The sequence below is a fragment of the Coloeus monedula genome (genome assembly GCF_965178545.1).
Source record: "Coloeus monedula genome assembly, chromosome: 5".
Classification (NCBI taxonomy): Eukaryota; Metazoa; Chordata; class Aves; order Passeriformes; family Corvidae; genus Coloeus; species Coloeus monedula.
Window position 1 is genome coordinate 42,929,723 of NC_138785.1, and position 24,294 is coordinate 42,954,016.

Genomic DNA, 24,294 nt, shown 5'->3' on the forward strand with positions numbered 1-24,294 from the left:
GTTAAAGAGAGCAGTTTTGAGTCTTTAGTTTTGAAAGCACATGATCTTGTTCTGCTTTAGAAAGCCCTGGATGTGTATTCAAATGCCTAATATAAAAATTGTCTTTCCTTCTTGCCAGGGATTTGATCAATCGGAAGCATACTGCTCTGTCAGTTATTGTCAAGTCACCTGACACTCACACTTTCTCATTTTCCATACCAGATGAAAAGAAACACAGAATATTTATCATATGTAGTCAATTTATTTTTACCTTTGGTTACTCCACAAAGACATGAACAGTAAACACACATTTTAAAAGACCAATGACATTTTAAGTTTGTAAAAATAATCATTATGTGCACTCTTATTTTCAAAAGGATTTTCAGATTTATGGGCTTTATCAATGGAAAAATATTAATACTACACATAGTCTCCATGATACCTGAGGAGCAGAATTATGTTTTTGTGCCCAAAAATAACTTAGGAACTAACCTTGAAAAGGGTGCAACACTTTTTTTATCCCTGCTTTTGATGTAGAAAAGTAAGTAATAAATGTAGTGACACATGCATTTTTAAAACTTTTGAATTCTGAAATAATACTTTAAGACATTTTGAAAAGTCTTTGCATATGTGGACATTGTATTTCAGTCTTTGGGACTCGTGAATTTTTAAAATATTTAAAGTATGTGTAACTTCTTTTGATTCCATATTCTACTTGCATTATAGGCTTCTTACATTATAGAATGGGAAAAGTATGTAAGATTGTTTGTCACTGGGTTATTTTTTTGCTAGTCTTTTGGACTTGATTTAAATTTTGTTGATTTTTCTACTTTAAAGTGAGTTCAAAATACCCCAATAAAGAAATTATGACTTGTTTTGATATTTTCTAAAAATGCTAAGTTTAGTTTGCCCTTTGGGTGTGTTTATGTAGCTGGCACCTACCAGAATTCAACGTAGTCTTTGACAAGTTTCAGAAATTGATTACAAACCTGCATTCTTTCAGCTTTTTGGTTTTTTATTCTTTAGGACTTTACCAGCTTTTTTTTTTTAATAAAAGACCTTGCCTTTGCATATTTTAATTCAAGTTTATTTTTAAAATTTTCCAAGCTTTAATTTACGAGCAATGAAGGTATTGTGATTATATTTCCCCATTGTTTCTATTACGGAAATTGAAAAGATGGAGATACAAAAATCCAGTATAATTTTCTGCAGAAAGGTTTTAAAATTTGCTTTCACTCTCAATTCACAATGAATTCCTATTAGACTGTGAGGTTCTTTTTCATAAGAAAACAATTTATGTGTGTGCATGCCTCAGAATAATTTCCTGCAAAGTGATAAGGAAGTTGGTATCATTGCAAAATCATTAAGACAACATAGAACTTTTGCTTTGCTTCATACTAACCAGTCTTTATTATACTAACCATTTTATTGTGTGACTTGACATTTATTCTTTATCACAGTTGCTGTGTCAGAAAATTAAGGCAATATAACCCCAAATTCAGAGTAAAGTAAGCAAAACATGTTTGGGGTGTACATTAACGCTAGTTGAAAAATAGCAGACATGAACAACTGCTTGTTTGGTACTATCTGTGTAAAATAGCTGCTTTTCTAACGATCCGTCAAGTTTCTCATTTGTAGCGGCCCAGCCTGTAAGACTTTGATGGTGTTGATATTTGCACAAATACTTAATTTATGGTAAGAATTATGTCTAGATTACAGCACTTCTGTATAAGCTGTAGCATTCACGTAATACCTCAGCCGTCTCATTTTTGTATTCCAGGAGATCTGGTTTAGTATATACTTCCTTGAGTTATATTGACAGTTTCAAAAACAATATTTTAGCAGAATTTTGCTGGTATAATATGCTATTGCTGGCTAATAAGGACTTCTGCCTCTCTCAGAATCCCACAGGGAAAGGTTTAAAAGCTGCTACTTTGGATTTAGCCAGAAGTCCTGACACTTGTACTGCAGTTCTAAGCTGGTAAAGGCTTTTTGTGTGCATGCATATATTTGTGTGTTAAGCTAAGACTAGCATTTTGGGTAAACCGTAACTGTTTCGTATCCCTCTGGTGGCCTCATGCGGGCGCGTGCGTGCGCTTCACAGTACAGTTGGCCCTCCACAAAGAAGTAGCCTTTTTGTTTCAGGTTGAGATCGCAGTCAGAGCACACAAAGCACTCTGGATGCCGGTATTTATCACGTGCCTTCACCACTGTCCCTCTAAATGGAAACAATGAGAAGAAAAAGCCCCAGTTAATTCATATGAATTTAAAATGAGAAGAGAAACTGCAGCAACCTGGTCTAGTAGAAGGCCCCATGGCAGGGAGGTTGGAACTAGATGATCTTTAATGTCCATTCCAACTCAGACCATTCTATGATTCTGTGATACAAAGTATGTTCTAGGTATTTGCTTTAAGTCTTTACAGCTGTTCATCTTGTGGTTTTAGAAACTACTATATAATTTAATGTTGGATGCTGAGTTTGAATAGGTGACATAAAATGCTGTAGTTGATCACATAGAGCATTGGAAAATCAAGAGTTTGAAGAAACATGTTAGTTTGGTTACAAGACAGAAAGTACAGCCTGACCTATAAAGAGGGTGACAAAATGAGTTTCAAAGCCACATTGCTTTTTCTTTGTGTTTGTGTTCTCTCAGTTCATCATTATCTGTGTTCTTTGCTGAAGTTAGTGATGTTAGTCAGGTAGAAATCTGATCGTTTTAAAATAGGTCTACAGAGCTTTCTGGATACTCCCACTGGGTTGGGATAAGGATGCTTTGCATTAACAAGAAGTTTTTGAGAATTCACAGCCTGACACAGCATAGCACAGACAACAGCTGGTTTCATTACATATGTGTTAATGGTTGACTTGCAAAAGGTCCTGAGAAATCTCAGTTAAAACCTCGATGGTACGTTGTCAAAACTAAAATAATCTGTATTGAAATTGTTGAAGGTACAGGTTATAATTTGACATTTAGAACAATATATTTTTATATCTCTGTTCTCTAGAAGCATTATGGGAACGCACTTCTGTAGTTTGCAGTGGTGTTTGAGGATGAGGTGTGCTTGAGCTGGGGATTTCTAAAACTAAAAAGAAACAACTTACAGAATCCCACTCCCACATTTGTCACACAGTGGCACTTTCTGGGCACCAGACATGGCACTAGGCATTTTCGTTACAGGTGCTTTCACACTTCTTGTTCCCACAGGGCGCCCATCTGAGAAACAAAACAATCCTGTTATGTACAGGCTAATATAAAAACATCTGATGCAATTAAGTACTTATCTACACTTTTCTGTACTTTCTGTGATGTACATATACTTCTGGATGTATTTACAGGCTTTCACTTATATGAACAAACAATGCACTCTCACTAGAAAAGTTTAGTAGGCCAGAGTCCACCTCTTTGGAATCAGGAGAAATATTGTGTAGCTGTAGCCAAAAAGCAAGTACAAAAAAGATTGTATATGCAGTGCTCTCTGCCTCATGGACATCACCAAATTCTCTGATGGTAGGTCTTGGATGTAGCAGAGAGGGAGGAGGATTGGGCTTTAACACAGAAACATAACATAATCAAGACCTATTGTTAGAAAGCTTCTCATTTATATAACTAACTGTACAACAAATTGGAAAGATTAGTAACATGATATGAATACAAAATAATAGCAAAATGCTAAGCAAAATGCTAAGAAAGTGCTAAGTAAAATCCCACAATGATATATATGTAGACAATTAGAAGTGTTTATTCCTTCTCTAGTAAATATTGACTTCTCTAGTAAATATTGACATATAAACATTAAAATTTAAAATATTTACCTTTTAGTTAAATTTAGTTGTATTTTACTCTTATGCTTACTGTAAATATGACAAACTTGCAGCCTTTAATAATTTTATTTTCCAAACTTCTTTATTTGAAGGAAATATGACTGCCCTCATCAGTTTTTATTTAGAATGAAGAGGGAATAGGTTTTAAGGGGATTTCAGGAGTTGGTCTAAATTCCTCTTTTCCTCAATGTGGAAGAGAGCATTTTCTTTCTTGGTGTCATGAGTATAAGCAGCTTGTCCCAAAAATTCTCTCAGATAAAACTTTTTGTCGTTCAGTTAAAGCCAACTTTGTATATTAAAGATCTTAAAATCTGAGAAGAGATTCTGGAAAATGTTATCAGCACCTGCATTGTATTCACAGAGGAGGCTGCTGACAGTACAAGAAAGGAGGGGAAATGGCAGGAGACTGGTGTGGTAGCTATAAGGTCCAGAATAATCTGGGCTTTCAAAAATTCTTGTATCTCTAATCTCTCGTGTTTTCTTCTCAGATTCCCCCCTCCCACAAACATTTTTAAATGATTTGAACAGGTAGAATATGTTGTTTTTAACCACCTTCCTCGGAGACTAAATTCTGGAGCACCTTAAAGGAGCCAGATTGGCGCGGCTGACTGGGCTCCTCCTGGTTGGTGTGCAGCATCTTGTACACGTCAGACTGAGGCACTGAGCTGGGAGATGGGTCACTGTATTAAAGGGAGGAAGAGCAGATAAAACAGTTTATCAAACATAACTTTAAAGCAACAGTTCTACCAGGCATAGAGTATGATTCAGGAAACAAACATAAAGACAATGTGCCTACAATTACTGAAAAACTCTTTCTTCCAGGTAGCACTGCTTTATATAGCCTCCTTTGGATCTAAAAAGTGCTGAAAAACATTAAATCAGTGCAATTGTTACAAAAATAAATCTAGAAACTCATTAATGTATTTCCATAATTACTGTTTTGGCCCTACTGGCATTTGAGAATATGCCCTTTAATCTCAAAGTTTCATTCCTGTAATCGTGTGCTGTATTACCAGGTGCTCTTTGCTATGGTATCCAGAAGTTCCCTTTTTGTAGCAGCTGCCCTCAAGAATGTTGTTAAAATCACAGCTCATGCCTTTACTATGTAAAGGTAGGTCAGCCAAAACCTAACCAGTCAAATCTTTTGGGAGAATATGATTTCTAAATCAGCTTGATCACTAGGTAATAAAGTGATTATTTGGCTAAGATAATTGTTATTTATTTAACTTATGCAGATGACAAAAAGGAATGGAATAAGTATTGCATAATAGGAAACATTGCAAGGTGAATGCTGACAAACAGAAGTTCTCTTTCTTAATTTAATAAAATTGTGACATGGCTTTCTTTTCCAATGACAATTTTATGCTAAACATATAAAGTAACTTATTGTCCAAACAGCAGTTGAAGGCTGACTCTCAAATGACCTGTGAGACAAAGACTTTAATGAGAATATTTCATGGCATTTTAAACTGTGCTGAATATTTTGAATTTTTCATGATAAATGACATCCTAAATAGTCAAGAGGAAGAGTAGAGGACTACATGCACTGACAGGAGTTAGACTGAATATGTGGCATCTGCAAATTTCAAACATCTACTGGGGATAATTAGAAACATCCAAATTTACTTTGATGAAGTCTGTTATCTTACAGCTGCACGCACAAATGTCCAGTTTAAATTTCCTGTTGCAACTGGCTATTGTCCACAAAGAATTAGACTGGGTTTTGCTTTAAGTGGTTCAGTTTTTTTCCCAGCATAGCATCCAAACTGCCTAATGGCCCAGTAAGAGCAGCAGCAGTTGGACAGTGACCCCTGTTGCTTATGTGAATTTTTTGATCTTCATCAATCAGTAGATTTCTTTGAGCCACCTTTAAGCTGGTTAAAAAAGTATCAGTTTATTGTCTTGTCAGAAGCTTTTAATAAATAGGAGTAGCTTAGTTTTTACAATTCTTGGCAATGTTTAATTAAACCCCTGAATTCTCTCCTCTTCACTAAAATATTTCTAAATATAAAACAAGTGATAATGCAATTACATACAGAAGGCAATAAACCCAGCACTAATGTGTCATCTTACATTTGTTCATGCATACACAGTGAAAACCATCCCACAGCAAGAGACATTTCAAACCTGCGTAGAGAGTAGGTTCTCAAATTGGTGATGTCACAGGCAGTGTGAAATCTGATTGCTTTGGGCTTAATCCAGTAGTTCACAATAATGAACCAGCAGATTTTTCTTTTATTGTTCTAGAATTGTTCTGGTTGAGCATAAATATTCAAGCACTAGAGTAACTTCACTCTGCAAAGACTTCATGAACTAGTTTTCTTTTCATCAAATAGGATGAACCTAAATACTTTTATATAAATATGGGTTTTTTGGTTAGTAGCAGTCAAGGTGCTGAAGAAGGCTCATTGGTGCCAGTGATTATTGCTTATTTAAAATATTAGTAATCAGCTTTAGTTTATACCATACATATTATGAATTATTAACTTAAGTACTGTTTTAAAACAGGAAAATAGGCTACTATTATGCAAAAGTAAAGATAAAGCAGCTTGAATGATGAATTGTCTCCTGAAAATAATGAATAGTGCTTTAAAACTTTTTATTGTATAATCATAATTGTTATCCATATATGTAAGGTTCCTACCTGACTTTTAGTTGTGCAATGGACAAAATTTGTAAGTCAGACATGGATTTGTAGGCCTACAGTAAATTCTGTCTCTTTTTGGATGAGAGCTAGTTGTACTGAATGAGTTGTCTAGAATGGGAGTTAAGTATCTAGAACACTACAACCATCTATGAAATTTCTTAATCTTCCTGACCTGAATTTCAACAGTGGAAATAAATTTTATTTATTATTATTTTATTAGTTATTAAGAAGAGGGAATTATTAAATCATTATTAGATAAATAATTATTATAGTAACAGTTTTGAATTTTGGAGGGAATCAGAATCTTGATTTGGAGTGGTCAGTCAGGTAATAGTCCAGGTAGTATTATCATTTTTTATTTTTTAGCTGCAATTCTAAGATTATTACCTATTAAATACTTATTTTTATGTTCTGGAGGGCTCCTTTAATACTTTGAGTTAAAACCCAGAAATTGCTAGTATTTTAGTAAAAATATTGAATGGTTTTAAATTACTTAGTTTCTCTCGAACCCTTTCCCCCTTTTTTCGTAGAAAATTAAAGCTCATGATTTTTGATGTATTTTAAATTTGTGTATTCATAAATATTATAGATACTGCTCTAATTACCTTATGACAGGTGTTTCCCCCAGAGCTGTAGAAACTTGGCCTTGCAGTGTTTCCATGATATTGTCATCTGAGTACAACTGCATAGGTGTGTTAAACTGAGCGTGTACAATCTTGACACCGGGAAGCTCCATTTCCAGGGGGACATTAGGGGCCATCTTAGATACTGCCTTCAGCTCGGTGGGGCAGATGGAGCTGACCGTGCTAATTGAAGAGGGGGTACTGCGCCCACTGCCGCAATCCAGCCCCGAAGGAGTGCTGCATCCACTGTGTTAATGGCCAGAGCGCAGGAAAGTGTGCAGTGTGCGTTGGATTATAGAGAACAGAGACAAAAGTACAGCGATACGGTGATGTTAACAGGGCTGAAAAGCATGAATGGAACAGGCTCAAAAAAGTCAAAAGTACAGAAAGTGGAGAAAAGCAAAAGTATGTGTAGCCATTGAAAATAGATTTCCTGTAAAAAGTATCAAGGCCAGCTGTAAAGCAGTCCTTAAAATTCTGGTATGCATTTTCTTTGAAGACAGTAAAAATTCTTTGATAGATGAAATAATTCAGAATATAACATTATTTTACATTTTTAATGCTAGGTTTTATTGAGGAATAATTAAGCCTCCCTAAAATTCTTTGTTCTAAGTGAGTAATTCTTATAATCTGTAAATAGGGTAGCAGACAAAGTTTATGTGAGTTGTCCATGTCAGAGACAGGATAAACACCTGCAGCACTGGAATCCTAGACACATCATTCCAGTTCTATACCTCACAATCATCTCACTCCCCTGCCAAAAAGCTACTGTGAAGTAGTGTAAAATAATGAATGTGACATTTCCTAGATTTCCTTAAATTCTAGAGTAAGATACTTATTAATCTTTTAAAACTAGTTTAACAATTAAAAAAAAAAAACTTGTTGATCATTGCAAAGAAAAAAAGTTACTAAAACACCCAGGATTACTTTTGCTTTTCTAAATTACAGTGTTTCCAGTAGAATGTAAAGTGGTCCTTCACAAGTACAATGGGTACATATTCAGATAATTAATTTTACTGCTTCTGAAGTAGACTTTACATATTATTTATATACAAAAAATAACATGTAAACTTTTAAAAAATATTAATGTTGCTTGATGTTATTTAAGTGAAGTTACCGTACACCAATTCAACATATCTGGAAAAAGATTAGCAAAAGAATGTGAACATTAGACCTGAAGTCTTTTTCAGTATCACTATTTTGAACACTTCAATCATCTCTCTATAGTACTTCAGAGGCTTTCTTTGTTACAGGATATTTCTTTGCTGTTTCTGTGTAACAGCACATAACCAAATCTTTCTACAGACATTGGTTACCATTTATGTGATATTCTGAGCTGTGGGACAATAAATGCTTCATCTCTGTCCTCCAACCTGATATCAGGGTTGTGTTTAGTTCATTCCAAGCTGTGCAAACCTGGGACAATGCTCTGTTTCCCAGTTTGATAGTACAGAACTCTGTCCAGTAGCTACTCTCAGGTGGAGTTGACAAACCAAAATTCTCCCTTTGACTCAGAGTGGAATTTGTGCAGGACCACTTTCTCAAAATTTTAAAGGGAAAGATATACTTTTTCATCAAAGACATGTCAAACAAAAGCATTCCAGAAATTGTAGGTAAGCCTTAATGCAAATACAGTTGTGCATCATCACAAAGCATGAGACAGCCAAAAAATTCACACAGCCAACATACATGTTTGCAGTATTTTCTTTTACAAGAAACAATACCACCTTTAAATCCTGCAGTAGAATAAGTTTTGTCAGTGCTAACAGTGTTAGTAAATGGAAAGTAGCAGGAAAAGACTAGAAAAAGCACAACTCCTCCTCTCGCTGTGTGAAGCCAAAGTACTATTAAAACAGAATAAATTATAGGTAAATAAATAAAATATATTATATATTAAATGCAATTTCCAGTTAGTTTCACCGGAGTGGAGTCCAAAATTCTGTCCAATGTCCAATCCATAAGCTAAAACCCACAGTCCACAATCATCTCTTCTTTTAGTCAAAGTCCTATTTACTATCAGCTGTCTGTCTTAAAGGGATATTTAGAGCCAAGGTGGCGGGGGTTTTTTTGTCTGTATTTAGCAGTGGATTAAGTCAAACTGATGGAAAAGTAGCAGACAAACTGTGACAACCAAGGTTTTGTAGATGTAACACCCTGTGTCAGAGATTCTGCAATTTTCAAGTGCAGACCTCCCCAGTGCCAGAACACTGGACAGACCTTGCCCAACTGAAGTTCTTAAAGTTCCTGCATTGTTGTCAGGGTATTTTTTGCTTTGTCTTGAATGCTGGTAAATGGCCATCTACTTCAACATTTTCATGGTTCCTAGTGGTCCCAAAGCCAGTGTTGGTACAGTATGTAAGTGCTGTCTGCAGTTAGGGGCCAGGGATGTTTTCTAAGGACTGTTTTGTCCTTGAGCAGCTTTTCTCCACTGTGGTGGTGTTCTACATTGATAGTTCTTGTTTGCAAGATGAGACCATATTTAGAGTTAGGTGACTGACAAATATAAAGCATCTCTGAAAACTGATGATCCATATGAGATTGTCCTTTGTACGATGGAATAATTTATCATCCTGTTTTTCTGCTCTCATTTTTCAGACTTAAATTAGTATAACTAAAATGCAGGCATTTTTGATTTTCAGAATTAAATGTAGAACACTAATTCCACTAGCAAAAACTGCTACTGCTAGAAAGGATAAAGGATCACATCTCAAGATATTTCATCCCTCAGGTCCTTTTGAAGCTTCCTGGTGTTTTTAGCCACAGAGTTTACATTGTTTTTATCTCCTCTGTAATAATGAAAACAGTAGTAAGGAATTTCATCACCAGTTAAGACAGAGGATTATTACACTAAAATGATGGATGTAGATATATAAGAGTTTCTGCATTGAAGCTTTACATATCTGTGGCATCAGTTTTCTTATTTTTAGCTCAGCACTAGGTTGCCCCCTGGAAAGAGTTCTCCTGAAATGCAAATTTGAAATCTCTGGATGGCCTAGCTTATAACTCTCTATCTTTAGCTGTCTTTTATTTATATGTAATATATAACATATATGTAATATGCAACAGATACGTAATATGTAGCTATCTTTTGTTTAGCAAGTCAACAAATTACATTGCATTTGGACAGAAGAAGTTCACAGTGCCAAAGGTCTGTAAGTGTGCAGTATCTGGTGCTACGCTGTAAACTGAATCATGGCTACAGTTACTTCAGACTCTCATCAGTATAACTGAGATGGAATGTAGATCTACTTTCTTTCGGAAATAGAAATTTGAATTTCAAGCTGGGACTCTTAAAGTCAACCATTTAATTCTTTTTGTTTGTTTGCTTTTAATTTCAGCATTAGGCTGTCTAGTACTATAAGTAAATTTCAAATGCATCAGAAATCTTAATTAACATCAATGGTGAGTACCATCCATTAAAAAAAATAACACCATGCATCAAATCCAGCACAGCACTCAAAGTTTATAACCTGCTTCGGCCTGAGATTATGAAAGGTTTGGGCCGAATATTATGCTTGTGTTCAAAGTAGTTGATATCCTGTAAAGAAAAAAAAGATAAAATAGCTTTCTTTGACCTACAAATGCTCATTTCTAGTTAAAAAGCAGCTAACAAAGTTTACAAATTTTAACCATGAAGTAACCATGTTTAGTTTGTTCATTCCTGGTGCTCAAATTACAATCACTGCAGTGTTCAGAAACATTCGGAGTAAAGTGCAGTTACAGGAGGAAAGGTTGGAGGGTAGTGTTGCAGCCCAATGTAGAGGGCAAACTTTAGCTACCTGCAGCATTGCTGCTAGAAAGCTGAAAGGATAGTTCTCAGTCCTGGAAAAAAATGTTTCCTTGATCGCCCTTTTTTTGGATAATAAATAATCTCATTCTCAGAAAAAACAGCAAGAGCTGGACTTTTAAATTGAAAACAGAACAGATAATGATACACCACAAATGACCATGTATTATAAGTAAATACTGATACTCACTTTTGCGATGAGTTAGGAATGAGACCCCTCAGTTGTCCATGAAGTGCATCTTGAATATTGCCAGATGAATAGAGCCCAATTGGAGAATTATAGGAGGAGCTCACTACCTGTCTTTTGTCATCAATATTTGCTGCTGCAACAAAAGGCTGGGCCCTTCTGTTGTGAGCCGTACCAATAGGCTTGAATTCCTGTACATGATAGGCAGACAAAACACACAGAGCTACAATGCACACCAAAGCTAGCAATGAGTAAAACTGACACCACCGGTATTGTTAATCTCTGCATTTTTACTTTTGCAACTGTTATTTTTAACTGGTGCAAGCATATTATATTTTTCCATGAATTTTATATGTATTACTTGAGCCACACACATTATTTTCCTGCCTCCAGGCAAGCAGAAGGCTTAGAATAAAAGGGAGGGATGAATATTAGAGAGACCTTTCATATTGTTCACTAGATTTGACACTGTTTACATTTTTCTTTTAAAACACTTAATGTATGCTTATCTTAATTGCTTTCCTTTAGTGCTAGTCTCTAGCTTCTGCATTTTCATCACGTACTGATAGAGGGACTTCCAAAAGTGTGATTTTATTGTAAATGTCTTGCCTAGAAAACACATAATTTTAAATGCTTCTTTTAACTGAAATAAAGTCTTGAACATACATCAGATTGAGGATATTCTTCTGAATGTATTTCATCTTTAAAGTATATCTGTGTATCAAAAATTGCACTGCTCTATAATTTAATGTGAAATCATAATAAATAAGTAAACCCCAGAAGTGGCTAAATTTGAAATCATTATGCCTATGTGCCTATATTCTGCCATACTTTTTTTTGTCATTGGCCAAGGTAATTTCCTCGGTTTGTGGAATTCAAAGGGATAAGGTCTGGAAATAAAATCTCTGATGGCCTTTCAGATAACTTAAAATGTCTTTCTGTAGTGGTTGGCCAGAAATGATAAAGACTTCTGACTGCATTCACTTATTTGTATTCTGCGTATTTATTATAGTGTCCTTTGAGGCCCTTCCAGCTCAAGCCCACTCTTAAGCCTCAGAAATGGATACTTAGAAAAAAATTAATGTCGACATCTGCCGAGGGTTTTTTTCCTTTTATCCTAGCGGGTGAAGAACATTAACTGCTGAAGTCCATTCCCTCATCCTTATGGCAAGTGGCACTCTTTGGAAACAGTGCTGTGAGAGCATTTGAACTTCCATCTTTATGGAATAAAAAGCTTTTGTTTCTGACAAATAGGTTTCTACAACCTGAATTGGTCTTTTCTTTAGAGACTCGAACTTTCAATATTAAGATAGCATAGGTCATTAATACTTCAATTTTCATAGAAATCTTTTCCAGTTCTCCAATTTGGCTTTGTTTTTGAGTATGACTGTTGTACAACAGTTTCCAAAATATATTTTGGATTAGACTAAAGAAAAGTCATGGATATATAGAATATGCAACCAGAAAATGCAAACAGTAAAAAGCAGTTTTATTAAATGAAAATGTTTAGCAGCATTGCACTTTAAGAGGCTACTGAAAGCAACAATCAGATAAACGAGCACGAAGGTTTTACTTGCAATTCCTTCTTTCTGTCTAATAGAACTGAGTTGCAGTTAACAGAATGTATTAGTAAATGGAAATAATCTAATAGTGTTTAGGATTATGGCTATCATGAAAGAGATTAATGTCAGAGTATTTGAAATTGATTCAAATCCATGTATGATACAAAACAAACAAAACAACTGAGGACATTGTAATTTCATCCCCCTTTTTCATTTCTCATAGAGAAATGAACAGAACAGAAGATGTGGCACCATAGCAGCATGTTTGCAATGTAACAGTTACGAAACAAGTATTTGCAGTTAGTTAGACTTAAATTCTGTTTTCTTTATAATTCATCTATTCATACAAAATGTCAGTGACAGAACATACAGCAGCAAAAATAGTCCAGCTCTTGTGTTTATTTGATCTCATTGAATCTGTGAAAAGTCTTCTTTAAGTTCAAAAGCTAAATGAGAACTGGAAGTTGTTGAAATTTCTAATTAGGAATATTTGAGAATTACAGTACTTAATTTACTAATTTTTTTTTCCAACTGACTGATTTTTTTTTGCAGGGCTAGCTACATTTTTGCATTGATACATGCATCAGGAATAGAAATAATGTAGCCCCAAAAGCCTGGAGAAATGCATCCATCACAGCCCATATGATGGCATTCCTTGGGTTAATTGCTGTGACAGAACACAAGTGTGTACATTTTGGAGGTGTCATGTGACTAAGATCTTTATCTTTGAATGCTGTTATAAAGAGAGGTAGGTCCTCAAAACTAGCCCAGCACAATTATAGTGTTTCAAAAGTTGATTATAAATGGTAATAGACTATAAACTTATTTCTTAGAACAACGTATTGTGTTTTTCTTAGATTTTTATACTTATCTATGTGCATAATATATCTCCCAGGAATGTATAATCTCCTTCATGGCCAAAAGTCTAGTCTCACTGAATGAAATGTTCAAAGGCAAAGGTAGAAGTGAAAAAGAAAAGTTCAAATAAAAACAATTCAAGAAACTGTGGTAATGAATACAAAATTATTTTCAATGAGGTTAAACGGATTGTAACAGAAAACATTTACAAGTCATTGTATTCTTTGACAATATAGCGGAAAGCATTTAAAAAATAATTTTATGATACAATTTGCCATTTTGATGGTTTTGTTTTCTAATTATATTAATTGAGAACCTTATGTTCTAAATTACTTTTATTCAGAATACAATGGGATTGTATTAGTGATTCTTCAAGTGGTCTGTTATTTCCTATTATTTATCCGTAACACTCTAGGTTCCTCCAGACTAACAAAATCAGGGTAGCTGTTTTTTATGTGTGTAGCTTTCAAGAGTGACTCTCAGTCAGCTGCTAATTGCTGTAAGTTAGAATTGTTGCCTCAGTTTCCTCTTCTCAGATTTAGAAATAGTGAGAGCTTTCATTGTGCTCTGACAATTGCCTGTATGAGTCTCCAAACGGCTCTTGGGAGATTCTCAGGCTGATACAGAACTTTGCTACAGTGTGAAGGTTCCTTGTTCCATAGCTCTAAGTAGGCACAGTATTTAATTGTTTCACAGGTTTCACATAGCCATCTCCAAGTATCTGTAGAATGATTTTCATTCACTGAAGCTGAAGTAAGCATTCTTTGGCCAAATATTTGGCCACATTGCTGAACAATTTAAAATAGGGTTTACATTCATTTGTAGCTTTCTTTTATTAGCTTACAAACTTAAATTACATACTTATTAAGAAGATTGTGTAAGTTGTCTCTTGTTATTATTACTTAGTTGGCTTATAATGTATTTTAAATAACTGATTTCTCTTAACTTCCTTAGTGAATTTTGAAATGTCTATTTGACAAGAGTGAAAAAGTCTTATACATTTTTAAGATCTATGATCTTTTGAATAATTCTGGTTATTATACAAATAGAAGAAATAGAACTCAGTGGTTTTCCATTTCTGCACACCAGTAAATGCATGCAACACTTCTCGGTAAAAGAGTTTTACATTTGAAGTAACAAATTACTGCTTTTGGATTTTTCTCTATTCATCTGGGTTTCAGTGCCTGTATTTATTGTTAGAATTCAGCAAACTCTTATAAGACTTGGACAGCACAGGTTGTAGTTGTGCAAAAATTTGTCATCTGAGATTCAAGAAACTTTTTATTGTTTTCTCTACTGGTATACATGCTGCTGGGTCTCATGCTTTGACTAAATAGGCTGTAAAATTTAAATTACAGCAATTGTAGAAAAATAGGCTATGTGTATTTCCTTTTCCACAGGGAGTGATGGATACTTGGATGGAAGAATTTAATCTAAAATGTAAAACATTCCAGGAATAGTTTAGCATATTTGTTTGCAAGCATTGCTACTTTTCTGGTGCCTACTATCTATTAAATATACTCAGTACTGCTGAATTTCCTAGGAACAAAAAAGAGGTATACTGAATGAAAAGGCTGGCTGTTTAATCTACGAGAAATCAGTTTTCTGATTGCCCAGTGGAGGCTGCTTTTCAATAGGCTGCCAAATAGCACTTAGTGAAATCTTGTGATCTATTTTTAAGGAACTGTCCTTTTTAGGAATGCAGCTTTCATGCAGAGGGATTACTCTTGTGTCATGTGTGCCTGCATGGTTTTCTCTGTAGCTTTTTTAGTGAATTTGTTTCACTGCTAGTCATTTAATGTGTGTCCTAGCTCTTCCACAAGAATATGCATTTAAAATAGTTTTGTTTCTTCTCTATAGTATTCCCACTGCTGAAGAGGCTATATTATTTCTGATGGAGTTTGCTGTATGACTTAATGCAAGTTTTAGATCAGAAAGAAGATAGAGAAATGCAACACTGAAATGCTGTATTCATGTTTGGGAGCGTCTCCATGAAAACAGAATTGGTGGAAGTATTTATTGCACGGGAGTTATTGAAGTGGAATCTGCACTTATATTGTTTTTTTCTAGGGGATGACAGAATAAATACTTTGACATATTTGCTTTGCTTTTTTTTTTTTATATCTCCTGGCCTTCCAGGATCAGGAGAATATTCTTCCCTCCTTGCTCTTGAGATAACAGCAAATGTTCATGTAGGTTAAGGAGGAATGACAAAGAAATAAAGGACTAGTTGTAAGAAGTAGCTAGCTAATTAACTGTTGGCAATATGAAGACTTTGACCCACAGTACCTTTTTTTTTTTGAGTTTGAGTTTGAAAAGAGAGATGGCTGTCGATGGATTGGATTTGCTTTGGTCATATACAATGATCAAGACTTTCCTAGTCAGAAGTGGTGAGAGATTTGCTTATTGACCAGTATATGGGTCCTGTGTAAATTTGTAAATTTCAGTTCTGTGGCATGGTATAAAAATGTATGGAGGTAAAGAGATCCAGCATTTATGGACCTCTGTGTTTAACTGACTGTTACATCAAAATGAATTTTGTGATCTGATGAGTTCATCACTTAGGTGCTTTATTCCTGATTGAAGAATTTCCTCATATGACGAAGAATCTCTAAAAGAGTTAAAGCAACTTAAACTTTATCAGAATAAAATAACATATTTTACTTCCATAATAAAACTATGGCAATATGGAGACTCTTAAAGAAAAATGAGAATGTGTTGCAGCTTCTTAATGTTTTGTTTTGGTTATAGCTGAAAAATCAAAAACATTGAGTCAGATAAAACGGTGTTCCTATATGGCATAATCATGGTGGTTCCTATTAGCTTAAACTGGCGAATTATGGATGAAGCTCTAGTTAAAGAATTTTAATGACCACAAGGGAGATTATTTGGAGTGTAAAAAAGCAAATGGAAATGGTTAGGTACTTTTTACAGTTCATACCTGAGGTTCAGCTTCCAAATTTATCTTGAAGGGATGTGCTCTGCCATCTTCTGAAACTTGTGGGGACCATAATTTAGTTCCTGCCCTAGAAGGAAAGAAGGAAAGGCAGAATTGAAATAATTTGAATTCCTATAGAGTTGTGTATGTCCCCATAACATATAATGCAACTTAGAAATCTGCAAGTTTTTTCTACGCTTTTTTAGTGTTTTGACATAAAAATACTTCAGTGATATGTAAATAATAAATGTAAAATGTACCTACTTTAAAAAAAATTATGTATGCTATTAACAATGGGAAATAGGTTGTTAATAGTTACCAAACTCAAATGGAAAGGGAAATTAGTGCCTTTCTGACCTGAGCTGACCAAACTTTTTATTTTATTTTTTTTAATGGTTCATAGAATGAATGTTTTTTATGAATATTTTGTATGAATAATTGAATATATTAGCAATAATCGTAAACATCAACTGCTTTTCCTTTAAAGACCATAATTTCCACTTAAAGCCTGCTTTTCAAAGTAGAAGTGCAATCTAGGTATGCAAAGTATGTGCAAGGGGAAATTGAAGTTGTATAGATGATTCTTTCAGTCCCGTAGGCAGAAGTAAACATGAAAATATCAGTTACAGTTCTGTTTTCATTGACAAAGTGAAATGTGGCAGCTAATTTTAAAGTAGCATAATAGTAACGAACCTTGAATTAACAGAAGGAATTTTTCACCGTGACGTGTTGTCTAGTAATTCAACAACACTCGTTAAAAAAAAAAAAGAAACACTTTGTGTATTTTCAAAGAAATATCATGGTCAACTACAATAAAGAGCTGTGCCTCCTTGAGAGCCTCAGGTCACTTAGGCCTGTCAATTTTGGAGACAGCTGAAAGAGTGTGCTAAGCGATTCTGATTACAGGCTGAGAAAACTCAGCTGGAGATGTGAAGCTGCAGGTTGTTTCTCTTCCGGGCTCTAGCTGAGAGAAGTGAATACAAAAGTTTCTGGATTACTGCAGTTTGGGTAAGACAGAGTTTCTCAGTTTTGTTTTGAACATTGCTTTGAGAATCCTGTATTAGGCTTAATATGTTGTGACCAAAGAGATTGATTGGCTTTAAACTCCCTCCTTTGTCACCCCCCCATCAAAGTCTGACACGATGTTGTTTTCCCTGGGTGGGATGATACAGTAGCAGCTTTATGTGTGGCTGGGAGAAGGAGGCAATGATAAGCACCTGTGGCTGAGGGAGTGTTAGAGCACAGAGGTCACTGAACAACTGACATTAAATGCGGATTTTATTATTTCCCGACAACATGAAGGACTGCTTGCTTACTGACAGTAAACAGAGGACTTGTGCAGTCAGCAGAATTACCTTGTGAGTAACCTGAGGGAAGCTGGTTTTTTGTGCCTACAGAGAGTTCTGGGGAGTCTTGCTTGATCTGGAGTTTAAGAGGTAGGTCTGGTTGCTTATAATTTTAAGAATCTTGTGAACTTCAAAATATTCTAAATAGTTACACTATATAATAATTGTACTGTTGATTGAGTAGTATCTTCTTTCAGAAATAGGCAGACATGTACACGTACCTCTCTATTTTCAAACAAAGCTGATGTGTAGCTGCTTTAATTCTCTCCTGGGCATCATTATGTGTCATGTTCTCTGTGCCTAGACCATCAATAGCTACAATAACATCACCAGGGCACAGGTTGGCAGCTGAAGCCTTGCTTCCAGGTGTAATCTGAAAAGATCAAAATGTAACTGCTTAATCACCATACATGCCTGAAAATTGATAGAGAAAATAACCTTCACCACACTTCCCTATTTCCTGTTGGAGGGGGGAGATACTTTGCCAGAGGCTCTGTAGCTCTATTGTGAGGTAACCACATAAATGTTTTATTCATCATAACTCCAAATTAGATAGAAATTATCTTCACACTTCTGCATTAGTTTCCACTCTGATTTCTGTAATTACTGTAACTTTTCTTTAAATCTTCTTCCTTAACTGCCATTATATAATTTGCTTGAAAAAGAGCTGTATTTTCCCCTTAACACCAGCAGAAGAAAAGAACTGTTAAATTGTGTTGCTGAACTCCTTAAAGTGCTTAGCTTTAAGTCCCATGGCATTTAAGTGACAGTGGCCCTGATCCTTCTTGGTGGTCTGAGGTGCAATTTATACCTTATGTAAATGTACCACCATCTGTGACATTCATAGAAATAGCCCTAAGCTTATCTTCCTATGCTTGCTTTTTCTTTTTGTTTTTTTTTGTCTAGTTGAAAAACTTCTGTATGGATGTTAAAATAATTGATATGCAACATAATTTTGCTTTAAAATAACTATTGTAGAGAGGCCATGACCTCAGATGCTACTGAAGCTTGTTCTAGAATTGCAGGCCTCTGTTTGCAAAAGGTGACTTCTCCTGCCACTGCACTTACACATACCACATGCACAACAGGTCTTAGGTCACTGAGTGGGATTTCGGTCCCTTATGTGTGTATTGCCATTTTAGGCAACTCTTGATTACCTAGACAGCAACATGAAATTGATGCATGTAGCACATAAAGCTTCTGAAATTCAGCTCTCAAACAGCAGAAGGGACAAGCTGAGTGATGCAAAGTAACATTAGCTGCTTATTTGTAGGTAAATGAATCCCAGTGTGAAGGAGAAAAATGCCAATATAGTCTTGCTTCCAAAAGCAGTTCTTTTGTCTGTGGCATGTCTTAAATGAAAAAAACTATTGGAGAGAATTTTTCTCACTATGGGTTCTGCTACAGCGAAAGCACATGTTGTCTCAACTGGAAAACATGCTATGGAGACATTCTTCAGCTGTGGTGTTTCACAGTTTTCCAGGAAAGGAAGAGAGTAAGCTGCCCAGTACTTCCAGCATGTTCTGAACCCCAACTTTGGTGAAGCTGGCAGACTTGTCTCTGAAGGGGACGCTGCTGTCAACATAAAAGCCAAATAGAAATTCTTTTTGATATGAGTTGCACTGTATTAGTAGTGAAATAATGGCAAAAATCAGTGAAAGGGAGTAGTTCTCTCCTCTTTCCATCTCCATTAGGTAGGTCTGAATGATCAAAGAGATTGTTTTGTGATATCTTTTTCTTCATTCCAGCATGTAAACTTATTTTTTATGTCACTGTGACAAACTGCAATGCATTTGTTATTATCAAGTCAGGCAAACTTTCCACGTGGGTGCTTGTAGCCAGCTGCAGGCTTTTACAGCCTAGCCCTTCAAAAGAATGGTCTAGTGTATTCTGTGCTTAACAAAGTGTTAAGGTGCCTGAATAATCTGTTTGAATATTAATCAAGGAAGTTGTTCATAAATTCTAAGTCTGAAATCTCAAAAATTGTCTGCTTCTCGACCTTCAACAGCTACAAGTGTAAATGATCAACACTGAGACTGCTTATACCACTATAATAAGACAGGGGCTAGAGGTGCATGATCGTTCTTCTCCCTTCAATGTGGAATTGCTCCTGACTTGGCTTAGCATGTTGTGAATATGTCTGCAGTGACAAACTGCAGCAGAATTCCTTGTGTTTCAACGTGACTGTTGATGCTCTAATACCTAGCTGGGCAAACCCAGCCATTCTTGGTTCCCTCTCAAGAGTAAGTTAGCTTTTATAACCCTTATAGAGGTTACTCTGCAGATTATGTTTTTTACATGTCACAAAAAATCATCTGCTGTACCTGTGACATACTGCAGCAAAGCACTGAGATAATGATCCTGCCTTGTAAAGTAGCATATCTGTCTAGCACAGTACATTCTCCTGCAGCTGTACTGCTAGAAGAACATGCCCTGTTCTGTGCTGCTGCTAAATCCCTTAGGTTTTTTAAATTGTCAGCAGCTGCTGTGATACCACTTACACTTTTGGATGGGTTTACCATCATTTGGTGGGAGCAAGGATGGAAAGGGAGTCTGTATTTCCTATTCCTTGGCTGAATTGATTATTGCCAAGCTTCTGAGTTGTGTCTCTTGGGCCTTAACACCTTGATTGGGGTGCTGAGCTCTATGTACCCAGGCCTGATAGGGTGCAGAGAAGGCACCTGCCCTGCAGACTAAATTTTATAGAAAGGGACCATGTTGTGCAGTGCAAGATATCATGGGTATGATATTGATATTGTCGGTACCTCAATAATGTAAGTGATACTCTTCTTAAGGACTTACTAGTGACACATTAAGTGTATATTTTGGACACTTAGAATTGTGTTATGACTGTAGTGTTTGTTGTTTGCTCACTGTGGCTTCATGAGGTGGATTCTACTGTCGCTTTGGGAGAATTTTTGCCTTGCTCTTCAGGTCATGTCTGCATGGTGTTCCTGTTACTCATGTATCCTGGGTATCCTGGATTTGGATAAATACAAGAATATGTGTTGATCATTCAGATGTTGTTGTGGACTAACTATTTAACTGTGTGAGGGTCAATGTCTCTAATGAAACTTTGAAGAAAACCTCTCTGCATCTGATAATAGACTTGTAAAGCTTATCACGTTACAGCATCATAAATATTTCAGGCTCTGTGTTTTCTGAGGAGAGCTATGAATGTCTACAGATGGAGTGGCTAAACATAAAATTGAATTAATATGAATACTTGCATTGTGATTGGTAAATGTCTATAAAATTAAATAGAACTTAAATCTAGAGTTGATAATATTTTACCATTCTCTCCAAACTGCACAAGTTTCAATGGCTCCTGTAATCAGCTTCATTAATGCAATTTCTTTGCATCTTTGCAAAGTTCCAAGGATTTCAATGTTTTCAGTATTTATAGTTAATTAATTTTTTCTGACCCTAATAGAATTTGAATATGTCAATTTTTAGTCCCCTCCTGTTCTTCCTCTCTCCCAGCGATCACGGTCTGTAGTTTTTGCATTTGCTTGAAACAGTCAAAACAACAGAGCAATTTGACCTTTGAAGTGACATCTGTTCTTTAGACAGGTGGATAATGGTCTCTTACATCGTCTATCTCTCTTGATAAGTCCTGATAAAAGCTGTCTCTTGTTGAACAAGGACATGGCCAGCCAGTCTTAACACCTGCCCAATTATTTTATTCAGAATGTATTTTAAAATAATTTCTATTTATTGTTTAGTTTTTTCTTGTCAGGATAGTTAAGCCTAATGTGAACGGGCTGCTTATGATATCTTTTACAAAAGGAACACCTAGGCCCCAAGAGGCAAGACTTGTGAATCTTATGAAATGTTCTCTATTTTTCAAGGGGTATTTCATGAATCCTTATTGAGGGACTCTTCTGAATGCATGCTGTGGCAACAAAAATACTCTTTTAAACAAATTTACTGTTCATATTCCTAAACCTGAGCTAAGCAAATGTACCTTGTTTTCTTCATATATATATATATTTCATTGTACCACTTGAAATGTGATTTTGAACATTTCTGTAACATGCCAGAAACCAATGGCTTATGTCTTGTGATGCATTTGGTAGGTATGAGTCAACTGCAAAGTAATGTATTCTTTAGAAAGTTGTATTTATAGTAACATCCTTTGTTATTGCAGTTTTAAACTTCATTGCACTTAATCTAAACACAAAGAAAATACAAACCAGACACTGCTAAAATATTTTTCATTAGAGATAATGGAAACTATTTTTCTTTTAGAGGCCCATAAAAGGCAATGAAGGCCCCAAAACATCCAGAGATTTTTTTTTAATACAATGTTTTTGTCTCCTGTTTCTCCAAAGGCTTTGCTATAGTCTATGAGTATTTGTTATATAGTTACATTCAGTCAAATAATAATATTTTGATTAACTTCTATTTAAAATACATAAAATGTTTTATGCTTTTATAAATCTGGAATGAATGACTAAGTTACTTTTTACTAGTTAATATGTGAAAAGATCATCCTTAAACTCTCTACTGATTCTTGTTTGGAAGCATATTTAGTGCAAGACATCACTAGTGATATCCATCCTTCAAGGCTTTTGACGTTTACTCAATACCAGGCATAGTGTATATAGTGAGTCACAGTGTAAGGTTTTTTTTAAAAAAAAAAAGAAAAGAAACCAAACAAAAAAGCATAGTGATTTGGAGGCTCATGGAACACACATTTGGTGTGTCTAAGGTCCTGCAAAACAGCAGAAATATAAGGAGAATGAATTCTAGCCAGATGTGCATTGAACAAAATTTTCAAAACATAGAAATTAATGAAATATGTATCCTGTCTTTTGAGTAGATCCACGTCTGTAGATGCACGGCAGTTGACAGTGTGTTGTATGCTACATTGATTGAATAACTGGTTTTTTAAATTGCAACTAATATCTCAAAATCCATGGAAGTGACTGAAGGCTCAAATTCTTGCCATTTATTGGGGGAGGGGGGTAAGGTAAACTTTCAGTTTCTAAATATGGCAAAACCCAGCAAATAACTCTCTTTCATATGCAGGACAGGATAACTTTCTAATAACTCAGTCATTTAACATTCATAAAAGTGAAAAGCACTAGATATGTAAAAACAGGTATTGTTGCCTTTGCTGGCAATAAACAGAACTCGATATAATTAAATAATAGTCAGATTAATCTGCAAAGCACAAACTGCCAGACATTAGGAGCTGCTGCCAAGCAGTCTTCTCCCTCAGTGATCAGAGAGGCTAGTTGTGGAAAGCTTAAAAGTGAGGTCTTGCATTTAGTAGGTTTAAATGCAATTTTGAAAGCCTGGGAAATCATGCCAGAGTTTTTTTGCTGCCAAGGCACTTTAATTTTGAGACATAAGTAGAAGTGCAGTTAGTCTCTTACACCAATCAAGAAACATGTCACACAAAACTAGCAAAAACTCTTAGTATTCAGCTGGCTCTCCTCAGAACTAGCAGCTACCTTTTAATCTGCTCACAGCTTTGTCTGCGTCTCTGAACTCCACAAAAGTAAAGGACAAAAATCTACAGCAACTATTAAATGGAATAAATAGAAAGCAAATGGAAAGAGTACATACCCTGGTTATGATTAAGGGTTGGTTAAAATCTATTCCTCCTGAGAGCCTGAATCCCCAGGGCGACGGTCCTTGGAGAATAACGTTTTGTGGCATTGTGGGCAGATTTTCCTTGGTTACAGTTCTTTTTTCCTTGGGTCTGTTTGAGGAGTTGAGCTGCAGGAGGAGGGGTGCTGTTAGCAGAGCACCTGCCGGACAGGGCAGCCGACCTTTTACACCTCCTAAGAAGTTTTACTCATTCCAAAGCTGTGGGCACTGCACTTTATCCCTACGCTTTGGGTGACGTCAGCCAGTCCCTCGGCTTCTCCACCCACAGAGGGGAGTATCAAACTCGGACAAATAAAGCTTGAATGCTGGAAAGTTTACAACAAATGCATCAACCTTATCTGCTGCTTTAGCGTCCCCCTCAGCCTGATAATCAGTAAGCTTCAGGATGCAGCGTCGTTCTGGTTTAAAGCAACCTTGTTGCTCGCTTGATATCATGCCAATTATGTTGCTGGTGTTTGATTCAGCTATGCAATGCAGTGCTTTGGCTTGGTACATGACTCTGGTTCATGTAAACAGAAATATTAATAAGGGGATTTCCCTCTCAAGGTCTTGTTTCACATCTTGTCTTATTTGTAATGTAATAGTTTATTGCATTAAAATGTCCTCCCAGCCCTTCAGCTGCATTTTTTAGATAGTCACTTGAGACCATGGCATGCACCAGTCCTAATGCCTTGAAAAATCTGGACTGATGTCATACATATTTCTCATACTGAGGAAGAGAAATGTGGTATTAGATGATGATGTCTTTTTTCCTTTGTAGAAATCTTAAGTTTTTTAAGGTAGTTGTCCTTTATTTGTGGCTTGCTAGTAGATAGTAGTGTTCATCAGAGTTTTTTAAAACTATGTTCTTGTCAAGAATATTTCAAAGATATCCTCTATTATTAAAGTTTAATTCACATCCTGATCAGAACGAAACACATAG

The 24,294-nt window shown here is 35.7% G+C and overlaps 1 protein-coding gene across 3 annotated transcripts; it reads right to left on the minus strand.

Moving 5' to 3' along the window:
- Positions 1 to 221: 221 nt before the first annotated feature.
- Positions 222 to 23,571, minus strand: PDLIM3 (PDZ and LIM domain 3). Of its 3 annotated transcripts, none has more exons than XM_082282106.1 (8): positions 23,328 to 23,571; positions 17,972 to 18,123; positions 16,408 to 16,492; positions 11,050 to 11,237; positions 7,055 to 7,318; positions 4,355 to 4,482; positions 3,083 to 3,194; positions 222 to 2,197 (listed from the first exon to the last, which is right to left on the minus strand). In XM_082282106.1, the coding sequence occupies exons 1-8, from the start codon at positions 23,418 to 23,420 to the stop codon at positions 2,008 to 2,010; spliced, it is 1,212 nt and encodes a 403-aa protein (XP_082138232.1). In that variant the 5' UTR covers positions 23,421 to 23,571; the 3' UTR covers positions 222 to 2,007. The 3 variants fall into 3 exon arrangements, with proteins under 3 accessions (XP_082138232.1, XP_082138230.1, XP_082138231.1); XM_082282104.1 differs by lacking the exon at positions 11,050 to 11,237 and adding an exon at positions 10,543 to 10,610 and having other exon boundaries at positions 23,328 to 23,569; XM_082282105.1 differs by lacking the exons at positions 7,055 to 7,318; positions 11,050 to 11,237 and adding an exon at positions 10,543 to 10,610 and having other exon boundaries at positions 23,328 to 23,569.
- Positions 23,572 to 24,294: the final 723 nt, after the last annotated feature.